This window comes from Silurus aristotelis, assembly GCF_946808225.1.
Source record: "Silurus aristotelis genome assembly, chromosome: 12".
Lineage (NCBI taxonomy): Eukaryota > Metazoa > Chordata > Actinopteri > Siluriformes > Siluridae > Silurus > Silurus aristotelis.
In genome coordinates, this window is record NC_139585.1 from 8,952,713 (window position 1) to 8,974,948 (window position 22,236).

Consider the following 22,236-nt stretch of genomic DNA (forward strand, 5'->3'; position numbering starts at 1 on the left):
CAGGCGAATATTGGTGCGAGGGCGACTCGAGAGGAAATAGCTCTCGTGTCTTGGAGAGGAAGATGTGCGTGTTGGCAGGTCCTCGGAACGCTTGGACGGATGTAAAGCCCCACTCCATAAATCACATCACAAAGTTTTTTTTTTCTTCTAAAATGCTCATTCCTGTATGTATAGATGTTTCCTCTTTTCAGAAGAAACCCAAATACTTTACATACCGTATCAGAAAACATACTGTTTCTTGTACGAAAAACTATAGCTGAAACCCGTCTTTTACATTATCCAATTCTTCATTTATAAAGAAGAAAAAAGTTTGAACTGTGTGTTCTACATGCTCATAAGTTTTTCACACGCATACTGACACTCACATTCTCAGAACTATGCAGCACTCGTGCCAAGGGAGATGAGCTTTTTACCGGATGTGGAGTGATTTATTTTGCTGGCATTTCCTCTTCCTGATATATGTGTGTGAGCATGTGTGTGTATGTTTGTGTGTGTGTGTGTATGGACTGGGTGGGATGAGCTAAAATCTTGGCCGGGCCAGCACCCCGATCCAACGTCATAAAGAGCAGAGCAGGTCAGACCAGTGCACTATAGTTTCTGAAATGCCACAATTTAAGAGATACAGTGTGTGGGAGACAATGTGTGTGAGTGTGTGTGTGTGTGTGTGTTGGGGTTGCTAATGTAAGCCACATGTAGAAGTTGTGTTGATGGCTCTAGATTATAAAGCAGCTGCGCTACTATTGGCCGCAGCAAGATGGGAAACGGGAAGTCTAGGGAGGAAAAAAAAAACAACTTCACGTCAACGAAGCTTAAAGCCCTTGGCCCAAACTCCCAATGCTTCCCCATGCATCAGAGAGCACAGTACAGACAGGCAGATCTTCCACAGTCAAAATACAAAACCGGAAAAAAATATAAATAAAAAAATAAATAATGGTGAAAAGCGCGAGGGGAATAAAAACGACAGACCCAAATTGAACATTTGCCTGACATGATGGAGAGGTGCGAGCGATTTTTTTTCTCTTCTACTTCTCCTGTTGTATTACCCCTGTTCTGCATCGACAATAACACATTTTCCCCTACTGAGCTCCCAGCTGATTCGCCAGCACTGAACTGCACTTATGAATTATCTGACACTTTTCCTGCCTTTCTCCTCTGACAACCGAGCTCTGTGGAAATTCCAAGGCGCCTCTGCTGACAAGCAGAAATATCAATATTTGAATAAATTGCACATTTTCAAACTCTCTCTCTCACTTTCATACTGAATCTCTCTCATCCTGTCGAGAAAAAGAAGGGGGAATGGGGGTGAAGTTGTTTTCTTTTTTTTTTTTTTTTTAAGGACTTATCCCCAGGAGCCCTAAAGGAAGAATTCAGAGCGAAGCATTTCATCATGAGAGAGCTGCGCTGAGTGACATCTGAAGGAGGCGTCAGAGTCGACCTGATGAAGTTTACTTCCTTCCAACTACAAACACACGAGCTTCAGCTTTTTACCCCTCCACCCCCAGTCCTATGTCTTGCTGCTCAAAGAACGAAAAACAGTGCAACATGGCTTTAAAGGAGTGTTCGCAAATTGACAGGCCAGCATTCTTCTTAGATATTCATCAGGAAGGTGTGTGTGTGTGTCTCTGTTTGTGTTTGTGTGTGTTTGGGAGGTTAGTTTTATACCTGTCTGACAGAGATGGATCCGGAGGCTGATTAAAAGCAACTTGTTAGCACTAAGTCTTCTAAGCCGATGATTCTTGCCGCTAACAAGCGCACGAAGAAAACGATATAGAGACAACAGAACGCTGTCATTAACATTTATGAGTGGCGTACATGTCACTCAAGACGTGCCATTACAAATAAAGCCATTTAACGCGGATGTACTGTAGCAAGAGTCAGCGAGCGAGAAGAGTGTGTGTGTGTTTAATTTGCATGCCTGTTTATACGCTGCTTTTAATGGGGACGTCAGAGCGCTGTGTCGGCGAACGCTCCTGAGCTGAGCAGAGACAAATGTCAGCGTACTTTATAAGAGCGATCATGTTTAATAAAATGCATCGTTAGAGATGAGATCAATATGAAAGAGCCTGGGCCGTTCAAGCAAAACAAACATGATGAGCTGAACACCCTCTCTCTACCCCACCCAGACCCAAAACACACACACACACGCTCACACAAACAGCACCAATCTGGAAAAGCAGTCTTAATGGCATATTTTGCATACTTCAGCTGAAACAATGCCATGTTGTAGTGTTAATACACAGACGAAGGATCAAGCCTGTTAAATTGTGCGACGCTTTCAGAGATAAAAAATTTTTTTTCTCCCCATTCATGTTGGACAGACTGCGTGTCATCTTCAGTGTCCCTGTATTGCTTTTAAATCCTTTTTATCTTAAATAATGTGTTTATTTGTATCTCTGTGCTATTATTTCTTGCAAAAAGAACAAAACAATCCCAACAAAAGTGGCTAGACTAGCTAGCGAATGAGAAGATCCATGGCACCGTTTTAGCGCCCAAAAACAACACCACAGCACACGGACACACTCAATCTGAGCGTGTGTGTACACTGGCTAACATGAGGCAGTGTGTGGAACAGGATTAGCGTTAGCAGCTCTGTGATCTGTGCGTGTGTCTATCGGGGGGGTACGGTGTTGTGGAGGGGAGCAGGGGGGAAAGAAAAGGATTCGCTGCGCATTCAGCTTCTCGTCCCCCCCCTTTTTCAATTTCGCCCCATGTCCCGGTAAACTAACACTGCACTGATGCCTTTCACCCTTCACTGGCCACAGGCTCAGCGCTAATCAGGATTACTCCACTCCGTCAACACTGATTTTAATAAAAAGAAAGAGTGTGTGTGAGAGGGAAAGACAAAAAAATAAATAAAAAAAAGAAAGAAAGAAAGAAAATTATCATAAATATAGAGGGAGGTCTGGCCTTGCTGGCTGCATGTTGTGGTGATAGCAGAAGGTGATTAAAATCTCATTCAATGGGAATCCAACTGATTCAGGGTGGTCAGACAGAGGAGCACACATGCTCTCCCACACACACACACACACACACACACACACACACACACACACACACACACACACATTTCCTGGTATGATGAGCAGGCAGCATGATTATTATTGGTCGTGCTCCCGAGTCACTTTTGATTGCATATGCATGCACAAATTGGCACAAAGCAGATTCATGAACAACAATGATGGAAGAGGAAGCATGACCTCTTCTCACCCGGATGCTGTTCAGGCATTCGGCGTTCCCGTATTAATCCTGTCTCTGACAGGGGGAAAAAATGGCACCAGTTAAGCAGTGATGAGACACTTTTGCTTTGGCCCCCCCTGTCGCTAACACACTGTCATGCTACCACGCTATGACACTTACCTTAGTAAGTGTCATTAGTGTGGCTTGAGACCACATTTCAATCACTGGGTGACAAGGTAAACGACTATCTTAGAGAAACAAATCGGCGAGCCGTGGCCCAGCGTAATTATTTTTTGTGGTTAAAATGGACCAATAGTTAGCGGTGTAACTGTTGCTTGTAAGCGATCGAGGTTGTGTGCATGTGTGCACGAGAGTCTGTGGTTTAATTACCCTGTTGACACGAGTATCTGATGCAACACTGCTGCTAGTCAGTGAAACCACTGAACAAACAAGTAGCATGGAAAAAAAAAGAAATAAAAAATTCCTTTCCAAGGCATGTTGTAAGAAAATCGGAGAAACACCTAGATAGTGAAAACGAATATTGACTTATAACAAGGGCTAACAGGATTTCCTAGTGATGTCTCTAATAAAAGCATTGGTTCCTTGTGCAGTTTACGAACAGGGAAAGTACAAAATGCTGGACCGAGCAAAACTGTTTTAAGCAGTGGTACAAGCGAGTGTGGATAAACACACACACAACACACACAAATTGCTTCCAGTGGTAGTTAATTTCACTCAAGCCAAGTTTATCTGGGTACCCTCTGAATTTGCGAACTGAATTGATACCTCAGTGTCAATGAATTATTTTTGAAAAAAAAATAAAAATACATAGCAGGACTGCAATCCACTTTTTGCGCTAAACTTACAACCATTTATTTTTTTATACTAACATTTGTCTCTCTCACTGCAATTAATGAATAACCTAGATGGTACCCTTATTTTAACCATATTGTAAATGTCATTTGTCTCTACGAGTTCTATAAAAAAAACCTAGCCGAGTATCTCTCATTACTGCTAGGTTTCCTGAATGTTGCTTGGAACTCAAAGTTACAAAAAATAACTAGCTAGCTGACAAAACCACTTCCTGTATCACAGAATATACCCTGTGATGTACCACAGAATCCTATTACTGCCTGTTTTTTTTTTTTTTTTTTTTTGCTAGCTAGCCAGCTAGCATTACGTTTCCATCCATCAGCATGACACCCTGTTTTGTGCTTAGTCCAGGAGAAGAAAACAGTCAAGCGAATATCCGGTGTGGCTGCTAGTTTACCTCTGCGTATTTTGTTTGTAATCCGGGAGGAGAGCGGAAGTGTGTGAGAAAGCAACTGAAAGTGTTCATTGTCTCTCCGTTAAACGAGAGGGGCACTCCGAGGTGTTGGGGGATCAGACCAACTCCGAGAGGTCGGCTTGTTTTTCGGGAGCAGTTTAACACGGTGGAATCAATGGAAGTGGAGAAAGTGCATCGCCATTAAGCCGAGTTAATGGCTTGTAAAACAAACCTGTTGAAAGGTGTGAAAGGGAGAAGGAAGGAGTGTGTATATGAGTAGTTTATATAGTCAGAGCTGAATGCAAGATTTATGTGTTTCCACATTTAATATTGCTTGTGTATCTGGTCCAACACGTTAAAAAGAAGCTAAAGACTTGCCTGGCTTGTGTCAGGTTGACAAGACTGAGCATTTAAACAGAAGGAAGTAATGGCGTGACCCCAGACGCTTCAAGGAGATAATGTCTAAATTTCTTTCATTCTCTTTTTCTTTCTGAATCGCACTGGCCAATTAAAGCTGCTCCAGTCACAGAAAAAAAGCCAGGACTTCCTCTCCCTCCTCCCCTTCCCACTGTTTCCCACTCCTCTCTGTCTCTCTGCTTAGCAACTTCTCATCAACACACACACACACATGGACCAACTCGCAGCTGTTGCATTCCTCTCCTGATATCCAACATACCTGTCTCTCATCTCTCTCCTTCTTTACCGTGTCATTAAAGCACAGCACCGTCAGCTCGGGCGCGGCAGAGTCGCCTCACTCCTGCCGTGCACGAGGTGGCAGCTGCTGCCGGCTTTGGCACAGACGTCTCACATTGTTGCAGTCGGAGCAGCCTGGCATTCTGCACCGAGCTTCGTGTATAATTTTTTGTCTGCCTGGCAGTGAGACAGGACTCGCCTTGAGTTGATCCTCCACAGCTGGGAACCTTGTCAGAGGAACAGCACTGAGTTTGACTTGGAATCATGCTCGGACTCTGGGAGACTTCACTATTCGAGATCTGCGCTGCTGTATTAAAGGGTTCAATATATATTATATATTTCTGTTTTCTAAGCAAGCTAAAGACTAAAAAGGTTACAGATTTTGCAAAGACTTACTGTATATTGCATGTTCAAGTCAGCAAATGACATTTAGGGCATTTGGCAGACGCCCTTATCCATAGAGCAACTTACAGTTATCTCAGATATACAGCTGAGCAACTAAGGGGTTAAGGCCTCTTGCTCAAGGGCTCAGCAGTGGTGGCATGGTGGTGCTGGGATTTAAACCCAAGTCCAAAGTCCAACATCTTATCCATTGAGCTCCCACTTCCAATTTGAAACTTCCAATATCAGACGCTAAATATTAGGATATTTATAAGCTAAAAGTAGATATGTTGGTATTATTATCTCTAACATACAATCCCACATTATCCACCCCAAGAAATAGATTATATCCTTCCTTGATGCATCCAAAATATTGCAGTACTGCACTAGAAACTCAAACATCAACACTTTTTTCTATCACTGTATTTGCGTTTACCTACCAACTAAGTGCACACAATCTAAATAGGAATCTCTATTAATGGAAAGGTAAACAGTCCATGTCTGGTCTCCTTTTCCCTGTGTTACATGCCACTCTTCTGTTTCTGCCAGAACGAAAGATTTTGCACTATTTATACAAACCATTTCATGTCATTTTCCCATTTGAATCCAGCACTTTCTGCATAAACGGAACAGACTCGGTCGCTTCGGCTTTAGCTTGGACAGATGGGATTCTGGCTAAGAAAACAACGTCGAGGAGCAGAGCTGAGAGATGAGATGAGATGTGAGACACTGATGGTGTGTTGGCCATACCATCAAGCTTAGAGGTAAATAATCAACAAACAGCCGGAGAAGGACGAGCTCTTTCAGTCACCGCCACCTTAATCAACACTTAAGGAATCAAATTGGATTTGGCCTCGACACTAATAGACTCCAGATTGTTTGTGTGTGCACAGGAGGAGTGTGGAGAGAAGAGTGTGTGTCTATGTGTGTGTGTGTCTGTGTGCATGTTTGCGTATTTGTTTTGTAGGAGGTGTGTGTAGGTGCATGTATGCATAAATTCTGCTCAGTAGGCAAACGCCTGAACTAGCCTTAGAGGTAAGGTTTACTGTATGTGTGTGTGTTAGAGGTTTGTGTGTAAGCGTTTTTTTTTTTTTTTCTGCATGTTTTCCTGTAGGTCTAGCAGAAGGATGCCGCTTTTAAAGAAATATAAACGCAGTGTTAAATTCAGTGCCCCTCAAGGATTTGTGGTTTTTTTTGTGTTGTTATATAACTGTAAACTCCTGCATGGATGAGATCAGGTAATGCTTTGCAGATGCGGGTGGCTCCTCTGGCCCAGAGGCCCAGAGATTTGAGAATGCGTTGCTTCCAGAGAGAAACTTAATGTGCTATGGGCTTTAGTCCTATGAGTCAGGGTGGACAAGCTCTCGCGGTGAGGTCACTCCATCGCTCAGGGTTCTGGAACCAAACTGTACGCTTGTGCATGTACAGGTTTGTGCTACTTAACACGTTTTGTGGGAAACTACCCACAAAACCCCAGCACATACTTCAGCTGTTCTGTCATTAGAGTTGCGAATAAAAAGTCATGCCCTTTGCTTATGACACATTCCAAACACTTGGGATGCTTTATATCCTTTTTTCGAACCCCTCTCGTATTTTTATTCCTGTGCTGTCATGAGCAGATGTTGAAATAAAGAAGGGGGGTAAAAAAAAAAAGTAAATACATCTAGTAAAATTTAGCCGAGGCCACCCCTGCTGTTATTTTTCCTTTGCCACTGTTTTCTCGGCGCTCAATGAAGGGCAGTGGCACGATACTTTTTCATTCAGCATATTGAACAGCCTCCCGGACAAGCCGCCGAGTGTTTTTATTGTTAATCGATGCCAATCCATTCCGAGCCTTGATGTTAAATAGGGATCAATACGGCCAAGCTGTGGCGAGATCTGATTTCAGTCGGCCGGTCGAGTGGTGGGTTTTAATCGGAGGGTAAATCAAAGCTGGCCGAACATAAGTCAGGTGAATTAAAACAGACTGCTGGGGGACCTTTCTCGCCACCTGACCAGAACCAGGAAATACCTGTCATATTTTATTATTTCCTCCATATCGGGGTTTATTCTGTGCCTCTTTCCTTTCTAGAGCTTTTCTTCTTACACAGAGCATAGGGATGGAGGTTGCTAAATAGCTGATTAGGAAGAAAAAACACATCTATGTCCTTTAGCTGATCAGCATCCAGACAGAACTGAGCAAGAACGTTCTTTCTTCTGTACACGTCTCGTCTTTAATGATCGAGTCTGAGAGGGGGAGCAGTCGAAATCGATGGTGGCCCCTTACCTTCAGCAAAGCTACATTTCATCTGGAAAAAGATCATAAGAATCGGCCTGATATGTGAATTACAGTAGTTCTTGGGGATCTTCAGGATCAAGATCTTCTCTTTTACACTACAGAGGCCTCACACTTATGATAAAAAAGGAGAAAAGTGAGTCAGCATTTAAACCCATTTTTTTATCTCGAACCTTTGAGGTTTAAAACCCACAGGCATTTATAATGTGCGCCTCTTGTCTTAAATTTGGCCACTTCTCTTTAAAACAAAAAAGCCGTCTTTTATCTTTTATCAGTCTTTTCTCTCTGTGTTTGGAGGGCTGTTGAAGCAGGAGGCTCTGCGCGTGTGTGATGTGGGTCGAAGGGCCTCAGTGTTTTCCTGTAGATAAGCATCATAAGAGGGCATCGTTAGCCTGGGAAGCCCGTCCACTACACTGGAGTCCACATAACTCACAAGGGTCGGGCAGATTTAATGAAATATGGCTGCCGCCATAGCAGTGATTGATCGGGCGGACGGCCACGGGCCTCTCCGTGGCCCTCTCCTCCCACGGTCCATCTATGATGATAAATTAGCGCTAGATGGAGCCTAATGAGTTTACTAAACATTTGGGATTTGCGCTAATAAACTGGCAGGCTAGGAAGCTAGCAGCGAGAGCGAGCAATCCCTGAGCTCCCCCTTATCGGGGGGACATGACAGTTAAACCACGCTTCCAATCTGCCATCGATTCATCATCCTGGCGCCATTGTGCATGCTCCACAAGAGGATAATTATGCAGCTACCGCATCACAAGAACTCATATTTTCCTGAGAGAGCAAGTGGCCACAGCAGCACCAATAACCCAATATACATGCTACTTTATTGATACGGTTTTATTATTATTATTATTATTATTATTATTATTATTATTATTATTATTATTATTATTGTCACATACTAAACCATTCGTGTTTTTTCTCTATTGAGAGTAATTTGCTCTTAGTTAGATTGCAAAAGTAATAATGCAGTCTAAACACTACTAGTTAGTTGGTGATGTACAGGGCTTAATACATAAACAGGCGATGCAAATAAAACGTCATATCTTCTATGGGTGATTTTTTTTTTCTGCCCCCTCATTTTCTCTTCTAGATGCAGCCGTTGATAAACCAGCAAACTATGATTTATCGTGCAATAATATCATATAAAATCATTTTGCTAATTGTCTTTGTGTTGTGAGACCAAACAGCTCTTGACTGTCGGCCAAATATTTGCCGTCTCTAATGATGCCTTATCAACTGCACCTGACCTCCTGCAACACCCATAAATCAGCGTCACACCCCGTATTTAAAGGCATGAAAATCAAACCCTGCTTTTAGTCTAATAAACAGCAAGCAAGGCCTGCTGGACTGCACCGGGGTCCTGGACAGCATAATTGCTGGGAATAATTCTAATGAGGTCTTGGGAAACATGAGTAGCGGTTCTCTTATAATGACAAATCGCCGTGAGCCAGAACAGGGCTCTCCAACCGCCGCTCTCTTAACCCTGAACTGTTCGCTCGCTCGCTCGCTCGCTCGCTCGCTCGCTCACTACCACTTCTCCATGGTCAAAACAGATCTTTCTCTCTTTTTGTTGTTTTGACTTGGGGGTGTTTGTTCAATGCATCATCTTTACATGCGGTGTATGTAAATGCACAGACCCAGTCTTGCCACTACAATAAAAAAAATTTAATACAACTATAAAAAAAAAAAACTTTATTCCTCCTGCGAAATGCGGTGTAATCCGCACTCAAAGACCACTTTGGGGTTTTCTTTTGACAGGCGCAAATGTGCTTTTGTTATCAACAGGACCCTGATAATCGTTTGACAGCATTGAAGGGTTGATTGGGGGGGGTATTTAGAGATAACTTGTCAGCTTTAATAAATGATACTTATTTGCTGCAGTTTTTAAAGATTTGAAAAAAGAGGATGGATTCAGCACAGGGGACCCCAGAGACCGAGAAGGGGGAAACTGATGGTTTGTGCCCAGTGTCCAGATCGCTGGCCTGTGACCTCACAGTCCAATACAATCCGCACACAGTTTCCTAACCTAATCTCAGCCATGTCACACAACAAATTGCCACATTCGGAAAAATGGGAATGGATTGTGAAGCGGCGAGGTGTGGGGAAAAAAGAGAAGCTGTAGGTAAAGAGAGAATATAGAATAAGGTCGAGATGATGGGATGCTGGTCGAAGTGTGAGCGAGAGAAAGAGCAGGATGGATGGAAGGATGGATAGATAGATAGCTAGATAGATAGGAGAAGAGCGGGATATCTCCAGCTGAGAGTGGAAAGGCAGAGCGGTCCCGGCAGCGCTGAGGTCTGATTTACAAACCTCTCCTAATGCGAAACAAATGTCGTGGATGTGAATCTACACTTAATCGTACAGCGGGAAAGAGAGGGGGGAAAAAAAATCAGTGAATCCATGCCTCCAGTGTGTGAATGCTGCATTTACAGCCAGCCTTGCTGCACTTTCCACAGACACACCACTGAAAGATTAACGCAATCAAAACCAATAAAAATGTGTGTGCAGCAAGTGTTAGGCAATGTTCACATCTTGTAGAGCATTTAGAATTTCTGAGGAAGCAAATTGGTGAACAAAACTATTTTTTGTGCATTCATTTCTTGGTGACAGTTTCTGTAATCACGTTATACACATATACATTATATATATTAGTCAAAGGTGCTTTTTTTTTCTTCCAAAGGAGACTACCTTTGTAGAAAATGATCGATATGAATAAATATTGTATGACATCACTGACATGGGATCACTTATAAGTCTTACTTATTTGAATTTATATATATTATATAATTAGAAATTTTTATTATTATTATTTCGCTAACAGGGCACCAAAAGATCAAACCTTTTGCAATATTGTTGGTCGAAAAATAGCTTATATTTGTATATATCCTGCTAAACTGAGGGTTCCTCCACTGCCTGAGTGAAAACGTTCTCATTTCAGGTCTCAGTTCATTTCTAATCTTTCATAAAAACAAATTGCACAAGTATAACACTGCCCATTAAAGTTAATGAAGAGCAGAAGGAGGCTGTTAGACGACCTCAGCTGTATGTTGGAAACGGGAACATGCTGCCTGCATTCACGAACCCTGGTTTGCATTCCTTACAGTCCTCTCCTAACCAAAACTGATCCAATTTGCCTGGTTGTTATTCAAAAGGCACATGCACCCACGCTTGCCTATTGAGTAACAACAGACCCTCTCCAACCGTCTGCTGTGTGTGTGTGTGTGTGTGTGTGTGTGTGTGTGTGTGTGTGTGTGTGTGTGTGTGTGTGTGTGTGTGTGTGAAACAGCATTCAAATATTTGGTTCTGATAATAGTCTTGTTTATGTTGGTGAATATTTCTAATGGGTGGTTTACGTCTTTGTATGTTAAGACTGAAGTGTGGAGGTTTGACGTTGATTGTGTTTATTTTTGTAAAGTAAGTGTGTGTGTGTGTGTGTGTGTGTGTGTGTGTGTGTGTGTGTGTGTGTGTGTGTGGGTGTGTGGGTGTGTGGGTTCCATGTGCAGTTGTACTTGCACCATGCTATGATGACAGGCTCAGCAGGAGCATTCACGCCGCCCGACAAAAGGGGAGTGTTGCTTCTTTGTGCTTCCAATCAAATAAAAGGCCTTTTTAGAGCACATATGTCCCTCTCCTCACAGTTCTGTCAGATTAGACTCTCAATACCCCCACCAGACACACGCGCACACACACACGCACACACACATACACGCAGACGAACTCTAGTGGGTTTATTTTTTTCACCTCTCCTCCAGCTTTGCGTTCTCTGTCTGCTTTCTGCTGATGCCCTGGTTTTACAATGTCCACTACTCTTTCTTTCTCCAGTGTTTGTGCATGTGTTGTGTTGCATTTTGTGTGTGTCTCAACAGAGACTCGGTGGAGCCGCTTTCTTCCGTTCTCTGTGCCCATGCAACATGTCTTGCGAAAGCACCAGCTCCGATCCCCCTCCTCTCCACACATGTTAAAGCCATTTCCCTACATAGACAGGCACACACGCATTCACACCCAGAAACACACACACTTACACACACCACGGTGGAGGCACACACCAGAATTATGGCCATTACCAAGAACAAAACAACTCCCTGTTCCCTGTGTCACTAGAGTTTTCGGTGTAAAAGTGATTTGATTGAATCACTCAAATCACTTTGGAGATAAAAGGCAGAACGAATAGAATTACTATTAAATTAATACGATATGCAAAGATATTAAATAGAATTGAATAAAATAAATTCAAATCAAAAAGTACATCAGACTCGAACTGAAACAAGGAAATCTTCCTTATACCTTCCGAATCATATCCAAAGTTCAAACCATGTAACAAACCGTATTAAAGGTTACAGAGGCCCATAGTATGAATAAAAAATCGTTCTCATGCGCACTTTTTCGCAATTCCCTGAAATGCAATCCATCTTATCCATAATTCTGCGAAAATTTCGCCTAGGAAATAGTTTCGAGGTGCCGTGTAAAAAGTGTGTAATAGAGTACATCTGTTTCGACTGCAAGCCGAGTGCACACCCAGGTTAGCGGCCGCAAGGGTTTGGCTTCTCGACCATTCTGTTCGGTTTATTTTCTGTGTGAGTGTGAACAGATTGCTGCCTGCCAAACACAGGTTAAGCTCTCTGTCTTTTTTTTTTTTTTTTTTTTGCTCTTTCCACTCCTGTAAATCTGGCAATGATGCCTCTCTCTCTTCTCTCCCAAAAATCTGGCAACCCTTCACTTCCTGGCATAAAAGGTGACAATCTTCATTAAAACCTCTTACAGACAACTGTCAGTTATCCTCAGTTCAAGGAAGCCAGCTGTTCTCTCTCTCTCTCTCTCTCTCTCTCTCTCTCTCTCTCTCTCTCTCTCTCTCTCTCTCTCTTTCTGAGTCTCTCCAGTGAGACAGCGTTCATGGTTTACAAGCTGTGTGTGTTCTGAAGAGTTTCAAGGTGAGAGTGTCATCTGCTCAGCTCATGAAGGTATTTCTGATTTTCATTATTTTGAGGCACAAAGATGAAAGATCAATTAGCAAAGTCACAAGGCTACAGCACAGACGCCTTGGTAATAGCTAAATAGAAACATTTACATATATTTAAAAAAACACATTTGCAGGTGCAATGATATTGATATTTTGATACAATAAGATATCATGTAACATCAATGTTACACATTTCTTTCGAACAGTTATAGAACTCTAATATTGTCTGCTGTTGCTCGGCTATGGCCTGTTGTCACCATTTATTACCTTCCCCCAAGCTAAATAAGAGAAAGGGATGTAATTCTTATCTTAATGATGTTAAATGGCTGTTTTGTTTTTGTCCTGCCGATGATAAGCGAGTGTGGAAGAATGTACAGAGTATTGTGCTTTTTCCTATCAGTTCACTCCCTTAAAGGGGTTCCTGACATCTCTGACTGCCTCCTTTCCTCCCTGTATCTCAGTCTCAGCTCTACTACTCCTCCACACACGCACACACGCACGTACGCACGTACGCACGCACACACACACACACACACACACACACACACACACACACACACACACACACACACACACACACACACACACACACAAGTGATCCTTTACACAAGCATCTCCCATAGAAGGTTCCCATGCCACAGGCGGAATCAGACAGTCCTGACAGGAGCAAGCGGCTGCGGCTGGGTGTGTGACTGAAGCTTCAAAAGAGCTGGGCCAAACACCTGCACCAAAAACGGCAGCCGCTTAGCATGGCCAGCTCCATGTAGGCATGCATTAATGGCCTCTTAGAATAACGCAAATACCCCCCACTAACATGATGGGCCAGACACACACAAATATACACAGTGTGTCTGTGTGTGTGTGTGTGTGTGTGTGTGTGTGTGTGTGTGTGTGTGTGAGTGAGAGAGAGAGAGAGAGAGAGAGAGAGAGAGAGAGAGAGAGAGAAGTATAAAAAAGAGAGAGTAAAAAAAAAAAAAACACACACACACTGGAGCCAAGCAAGGAGCTACGGAGCATTTTTACTGCTGCGTCGGCTAATTTGGTAGTGGTCAGTAGAATTTGTAACATGGCCTGAGCCATCACCTTACTTATTCACTAGGCAAGCTAGCTGAAGGGGAAAGAGGAGCAATGTGCGCTTTATTTCTGTGTGTGTATGTGAGTGTAAGTGTGTGTATGTGTGTGTATAGCATGAGCAACAGAAAGCTTGCTGACTGCCTCATAAATAAGAGCAGCAGAACACACCTGTGCTGGTGCTGTAGTGCGGCTGTGAGGCTGTTACCTGGCCAGAGATATATCTGCTGTCTGCTTGGCCATTAATCAGAACTAATGAAGCTCCCTCTCTCTCTCTCTCTCTCTCTCTCTCTCTCTCTCTCTCTTTTTTTCTACCAGTGTCTCTCTGTTCCCTCACTTTTTCCCCAATCCCTCTCTTACACACATACACAAAAAACAACACGTAAAAAAAGCAGTTCTTACACAAACTTGCATACTCACAAGCATGCTTACTGACACACCACATTCACATCTGAATGTCACCTGATCATGGGCAAAAAAGATGCAGACCTGAAATGGCTGGAGGCTAGAGTAACAGCTGAGCAACCCTCTGCTGCTTCCTACAGGAGAGACAGACGGCAATAGAGAGAGAGAGAGAGAGAGAGAGAGAGAGAGAGAGAGAGAGAGAGAGAGAGAGAGAGAGAGCAAAGGAGCACCATTCTCCTCTTAACACTCTTTTAATTACCCTCCAAACAGGTCTGTGAAAACCTGCCATTCAGGAGCATTTCAAAACAACTCTCTCTCTCTCTCTCTCTCTCTCTCTCTCTCTCTCTCTCTCTCTCTCTCTCTCTCTCTCTCTCTCTCTCTCTCTCTCTCTCTCTCTCTCTCTCTCTCTCTCTCTCTCTCTCTCTCTCTCTCTCTCTCTCTCTCTCTCTCTCTCTCTCTCTCTCTCTCTCTCATTCTTTCTCCAAGTCCATCACAACCTGCTTTCCTGCTCCGACGCTGATATGTAATTGTAGACGTCTCCAAATATCCTCCTCGACAGCGAGGGACGCAGCCAAAAATGTAAATGGCATTAACAGAGAGACAATGAATTGAATTTTTAGGTTTTAAATGTCCCGTGTTTGTTTGGTTTTTTTTGTTGTTTTTTTATTTTTATTTTTTTGCCTCGGCTCATTTCCATAACGCTCCTTCTTTTTTTTCCTGCCCACACCAACAAAAGCTCTGACCTTCTAAATGCTGGCATTTGTTCAGCTGAGCTCGGAGCGAGCCGCAATCGAGCATCTGCACACCGAAGAGAGGGAGGAGAGCTCGTCATGAAGGCCTAGGCCATCACGTGCCATTGAGGCAAACAAAAGAAAAACATTTGAGAAAACAAATTGGAAGACGAAGCAAAAAAAGGGTGTATCAAAGATGGCCATTGATGGCGTGTTTATTTTTGGAAGAAAAGTGTCTTTAGAAGAATCCAGAATCCGCTTCATATGGAAATATAATGAATGTTAAATGAAATTAGCAACAGGCCCAAATGAAGCCTGAGCCCAGTAGGAGAACAGGTGCAAGCGGCTGTGTGGAATAAGCTATAGGACGTAAACCAGCCACAGTGAGTTAAGAAAAAAAAAAAAAGGGAAAAAAAGTCAATCTCATGCATTATTCAGTTGCATGGGGTGGGATGGGGGGATCTCTCAGAGGTCAGGCTGTCCTGACCTCTGTGACAGGAAGTGAAAGGGAGATCGGTGGCTAGGAAAGCCCTGATCAGTGGCAAGTATTATTAGTCTCCGAACCACAGAATAAAGCCACAATCCTCTCCTGACACACTCTCACATGATCGCTAACCTGTCTCTAAAAGCTCGTGGAGCATCCATCACTTACAGACCTCTGCAGTTACATCTTCCTCGCTTTATTTTTTCACCTTCTTTACACATCCCCTCAGATGAATAATCTATGCCAGAGCAGTGGGAGGTGAAATATTTAAAGTTCCGCCCGAGATCGATTCTGCAGTTCGGCAACAGCTGTTAAATGCGACCAACTTTTCGTTCTTTTGCTGTTATTTTTCTCTCCCTTTTTTTTTCCCAAGCTGTGCTAAAGTCCAAGAGAAAATAGGATAAACAGATGTCTGGCTTGCCTACAGGAAAATAGGACACATTTGGAATGATAAGTCTCTTAAACTCCATTGAAAATGCCAGCAGCGTGATGGTGCCAGTTATTGCCCGCGCCCGTGCCAGCGATCAGCGTGCTTGCCCTGAGTGCCATCTGGGAAAATGGTGCTGAGAATGTTATCGATAATGGATCACAAGTTCCTCTGGTCAGCATGGACCTGCGCTGCATAAGACTCTCTCTCTCTCTCTCTCTCTCTCTCTCTCTCTCTCTCTCTCTCTCTCTCTCTCTCTCTCTCTCTCTCTAATCTGAATTCTCTCTCTCTCTCTTCTTCCTTTTCTTTCTTTCTCTCTTTCTCTCCTCCTCTCTGTTCCCTTCCCTTTCTCTCGTTCCCCCAGTTAAATGTTTTGATTGTAACATAATCGGCCCTCCCTTGTCTGCCTAAACAATCCCCCCATTCATTTTCTAGATTCATTCCCCTCAGTGTCCACGCAAACCATTATCTCCAAGTGCTTGTTGAACATGAGCACACGTAGGCCTCCCTGTTCCTGACACCAATCATTTCATATCTACATATCCCTCTGTCACAATTTTGGCCGGAAAAAAGATGAGTGCAGAAAAAGAAATTCTGTGCAGAGGAATTGGCGCTTCGCCGGTCGTCCCACCCCGGGCTCACACTTCACATTCCAGGTTAAAGTTTCAGCACTTTTTTTTTTCAGGCCTCGTTCTCTGGGTTCTATGAGTTCTATGGGGGGAGAACGGATAAAATCATCTGCTCATAGTGGCAATACGCGGACAATGCAGTAAGCTAATGAAGCACGTCTGCCTTTGTGATCGTGCGGGACGGATGAAAACGATACTCGCAGCCTTTTCAGGCGGCCCACAATGACAATGTGAGCTTTTCTATCCACTGTTTGAACTTACGACAATATCTCCTCCTTTCGCCGCAGTCTCTTTCCCTGAGACTCAATCCCTCCTCCACTGTTCCTCTTTTCCTATTTTACTAGTGTTACACGCATTGTTCGCCAGATTGAAGCACAAAACGCAGACACCCGATCCCTCCAACTCTATTTAGGCGCTATACAAAGCCGAGCAATTTATGGGAAGAGCCAGTGCGTTAAATATCAATGACGCCCTGTTGTACAGTGTTCGGCATGTGTCTCTTTGAAGGTAAATATATACTGTAAACTCAGCTCGGCAGATGAATAGAGCGCGCTGGATTGCAGACATCCCAGGAACTACAGAGAGGAAGTGAGACATCGGTTTGTCTTTTTGCTCCAAAAGAAATGAGAACAACCTCCCTATAATCCTTCTATCTGCTCTTTTCTTCTCCCCTCTCCTCTCCGCTACCGGGCAGTGTAACATAATTCGCAGGCTTCTATTAAAACATCCTGCTACTAATTACTGCTCACACGCTGTAGCTGCGCATCAGCAGCTCCGTTCAAATACTACAGTCGGTGATGTGGAAGGAGACAGAGCGCATGTCAAGTCAGCCAATGGTTTTACTCAGGGACAAGACAACTGATAATTATAATTATTATTATAATATTAATCATTTCAAAGCTACTTTACAGGTCATAAAAGGATCTTATATTTATAAAATGTACACGGTTCCACTTTTTGTTAGAACTTATCCGAATATTAAAGTCTCCTCGTTGTTCATTTAATCACTCTTCGCCAATGTATGTAAAAACTGATTATCATTCATAGGAGAATTTTCTAACCCGTAACCATGTGACGTGTGATTGGAGGAAATTCGTAGTGTTGAAAGCATGCGAGCACAGCTATTAATTCAGCACTGAGGCAGTGAGTCCTTTTTTCCGACTCTTGACACACACACATACACAAACACTTTGACACACACACACACACACACACACACACACACCACACTTGTGCTGAGTGGCAGTAGCAACTGGCAGTCCCTATTTGATTACTAATAAGAGAGATGTTCCCTCTGTCAGATACCAAACATTCTCCACTAAGCAAACAGCTATTTCAGCTAGTCAAACATTAGCATTGCTGTCCAGCGGTGGCGCGTATTTTGCCTCGGCTCGTGACTTGCCGTCTTTCATTCCTTCCCCAATCTAATTTCTCGCTCGGTGGACGGCAAAGTTCACGATGGAGAGATAAGTTTGCAACATCAACAGAGCAGAGAGGGACGAGGAGTTAGTGAGACAGAGCTGAGAGACTGAGAGATCTTGTGTGAGAGAGAAAGAGAGAGAGAAAGAAAGAGAGAAGGCTCTGCTCTCTGGCACAGAGTTGTTCGTGCTGTCTTTATGGAGCATGGTGGGCTTGTTCTACCTCACTAATCTCCAAGAGGCCTAGGCAGTGCTCTGGCACATCCCTTCTCCTCAGATCTGCCCTCATCTCCTCCACGCTTGTGCACTCTGCCAAGATAATTGGTGATAAGAAAGCACTCCAATGCTTGCTGAATGTTTGTAACCAACACAAAGTCGCAGCAAAATCAAACAGAACTAAAAAAAAAAGAAGAGGAGGAGAGCTGACAAACATCAATCACTGATCCTGCAGAAGTCGATGTATTTAAACTGGCTAATGTTATCAACACGTGAGCAGCAACAACCAGCTGAGAAACATCTCTCATTACCCTGGAGTAGCAGTATGGGAGCTCACATACAAGCACACACACACACACACACACACACACACACACACACACACACACATATATATATGCACACACACTTATAAGAGAAACAAGAACTGTGGGAAGCTGTGAGCATCACATCTAGAGCCTACAGAGAAGATAACAGGGGAAGATGAGATGGAGGCGAATGATGCACTTGTTAACAAATTAGGATGAAGGAGGGAGAGCTGGGAAACTGAAGCCAGCCGCTCTCTAGGAATAAATGACTCGTTGCTGGGAGAGGAAGGGCTGAAGCAACTGCCTCCCCTGGCACCTCAAGCAATTACACACTCCCTGAAGACACCCAAGGTTTCCAAGTCAACCCACCTGTGCGAAGACCGAAAAAAAAAAAAACACACACCGGGCCGCACCACACATCACACAAAGACAACACACCCCGAGACAACAGGAAACTGAAAACAGAGAGGGGCCCTTACCTGTCGATGATCACAGGGTCTGAAGGGGTTTCGTTTCTGTTTCCACAACTTTTCTTGTCACAACACCGGCTGTGGAGGAGAAAAGACAAGCAAACAACGGCGACGATGTGAGATTTGGTCTCGAATCAGGAGTCGAGTGTTTTGAGTGTTTTGTCTTGCTAGAGCCTGAATCCAAATCTGTCATTTGCTTTTTCCCTTTATAGTGTGAGGTGGAGACGGCTGCCTGGCTGGCTGGCTGGCTGGCTGGCTGGCCGGCCATCCCCAAATCGGGCTCCGCTGTGCCGAAATGGGGAACAACATGTTGCGGTGTTTGCATTGGTGCTGAACAGAGAACTAGGGAGGGGGGGGGGGGGTGCCAAGAGGCAGGAGGATCACTTTCACAGCTTCGCCTTTTGTTTACCTCTAATTGTCAAGCTGTTATATCTGGAGAGGATGCAAGATGCCACCTTCAACCAGTGCTTTTGTGGGGCACTTATTAATTACAGGCTCAAAAGGCTGCATCAATCTTTCACAATGTGCCAATGCCTCCATTTTGAAGCTGCTATGCTACGCTCCCATTATGAGTGCTTTAATTAATGCTGAAATGATACAAGGGGAAAAAAAATCTTATGCCTCCTGCATTTAAAGAAGCACACTTGTATAATGGTTACATGTCCAAAATCTCACCATATGGTACCGTAAAATATGTAAAGCTCCTTTAAGCTGACAGCTAAAGTGATTAAAGTGGAAAAAAAAAAAAACCACCCTGCACTTGACAAAAACACACATGTGAAAGTTGCATGTAGTCTTTCAGCACAAGCCACAAGAACGGTCAATAACAATGTGCGTCTTATCTCTGGACCACGGCAGCACACAGGAAAAAAAGACTATTTTGTATGTTAATACCTAAGAGCTCAGTGGTGTGAATGCAGCACATCAATGGGGACTAATGGCACTAAAGCACAAGCTGGCAATGCAGCATGACCTTTGAGCCTGTAACTGATGCTTGATGTTAGTGCTTAAAATTGGATTGGTTGTACTCCTTTATTTCTGTCACAATTTTTCCCACTTCGAACTGACGTTTGACTTCCTAATTTATCATGGCTTTTAGGTTTCAGAAAGGCATGTGGCTATTATTAAAATCAGCTTTAGTGTATAATAATAATAATAATAATAATAATAATAATAATAATAATAATAATAATAAAAATGTATTACGTTAATAATATAGGCTGTATTATAATATTATAATATCTAATAGCACTATAAAACAATCTACAGAGTGGATTGTAGATATTCGGAAACATTTCATGATCTCTGTGCAACTCCAACGTGCCGCAGTCCGAAAAAAATATCAGTGACCTGCTTCCGTTTTCATCTTTGTGCAATATTTCGCAATCACAAATCACAAACCCTCTCAACATCCGGATGCGGCTCAGTTCATCCGGACCAAAGAGCTTATTGTGTCTAATGAATCCTATTATTATTATTATTATTATTATTATTATTATTATTATTATTATTATTATTACCGTGCAATAGAATTTTAAGAATAGAGAATACAATGCAATTCTATTTATAAGACCAATCTAAATAATGCACCAAACACGTGACGCACTTTTTATGTCTAATTTCATGTTGACTCTTACCTGCACATAATTTCGTGTGTGAGAAGAACTCGGCACATTTCTGGATTTTTATCTTGGCCTTCATAAATAATCGCCTTGAAACAAAAAAGAAGGGAGAGAAAGAGAGAGAGAAAGACATTAGTGAAAAATTTATTATATAGTCGGTGTAATAGATTAGTTTGCTGATAGATACAATTAAAATAAAAACAAATAATAGTAATAAAAAAATTAAGAAACGTCAAATTGCGTCCAAATTGTGGTAAATGTTAAAGTTGCAGCCTTTTTTGTTGTTTGTTTGTTTTTGTTTTTAAATAGATCAATAAACTATATTAATCAAAATTGAAACCACATCGGCTTTGATTGATTTTATAAATACGGAAAATATATTTTTTTTTAAAAAGAGAGAAAAAAAAAACTTTGCTAATTATTTTAAATAGAAACGAAGCTCGTGTCAAAGAAAACGACGTTATCATTTCGTTCTTTATCAATAACGCGTCCCATACGGCATGACCTTTGTTATGTCCATAAATAAGTTATGATGGAGAAGCAGATTCAGTTTGAAACGCATCTCCACGCCCGCCGCTTCACTGTGATGATAAATAATGTGACATTAATAGCACTTTATAAATGAAGAGGCGCATATGCTAACCGTTTAGCTCGTCGCTGCATTTTATTGGAGAAGATGAGAGGGGAGATGCGGGTGCGTTCAAGGCGCTCGGGGTACAGATGGGCGCGGGGAGCGCGCACACATCACCGCGCATATCATCGCCACACATTGGAGGGGGAAAAGTGCTAATGGCCAATCTGCTGTTTATTTTTGAGCCGCTAACAATGATTTTTTTTTTCCTCGTTGCTTTAGATAAAATCACGGTGTCGGGGGGTACGGTTGAGTAATTTTTGAGCATTGGCTTTAACAGATGGCGCAGAGCTGGAGGTGCGCTCTCCTTCACTTTCTCTCTCTCCCTCTCTCCCTCTCTCTCTGTATATATTTATCCATGTCTCGCTCTCTCCTGTTCATTTTCTAGCTCTCTCACCCACTCAGTCTTCCTCTCCAAATGAAAGCGGTTAACACAAGAAAGAGGGCTGATAGACCTCCGACATGCCTTTTAAAAATTACGAATTGCAAGCAGGCAAAATTCAGTGCTTCCTAAATTCTAATCCATATATGCCTTGCATCGAATAACAACTTTATCCATTAATTTTGCATATTTAATACATAAAATCAGTCATAAACATTTAAATCTTTAAACGCAATGGAGAAAAAAAAAAGTTACATCTCTCATGGCACTTTCTTATCTATCCTTACAGCTATGATTTATCCCCCCACCCCACCTTCTTCCCACACACATACACGCGCGCGCGCACGCTGTAAATACGGGAAATCCATAAAGTGTCTGTTCAGCGCCATTGACTCCTTGATCATTTTCACACCAATTAGGACACACGGCCTATATTTATAATTTCTGTCGCACGTGCAAAAGCACCCCCCCCCCCCACACACACACACACACACACTTCAAGTAAACCTGTCCAAAACGAAGGCAAAATCAGGGGCGTTCAACTTGTCGAGCTCTTAAACGTGGCCATGATGGAAGGAAATGAGACGGTTAAAATGCGACATCATGACGAGGAGACCATACAATATCTACTCAAGTGGTCCTTCTCAAGATTTATTCCTCTTCTACGCATAGAGAGC

General features: G+C 42.8%; 1 protein-coding gene across 19 annotated transcripts in view; it reads right to left on the minus strand.

The window, feature by feature from the left end:
• The window catches only part of ebf3a (EBF transcription factor 3a), a 93,981-nt gene that overhangs the window by 68,588 nt on the left and 3,157 nt on the right, over positions 1 to 22,236 (minus strand). For all 19 annotated transcript variants that reach the window (XM_083556536.1, XM_083556532.1, XM_083556542.1 and 16 more), the window contains exons 5-6: positions 20,562 to 20,635; positions 18,934 to 19,002 (exon numbers count right to left, since the gene is read on the minus strand). In XM_083556536.1, coding sequence (XP_083412662.1) covers positions 18,934 to 19,002; positions 20,562 to 20,635 — 143 coding nt within the window. The remainder of the gene's footprint in view (positions 1 to 18,933; positions 19,003 to 20,561; positions 20,636 to 22,236) is intronic.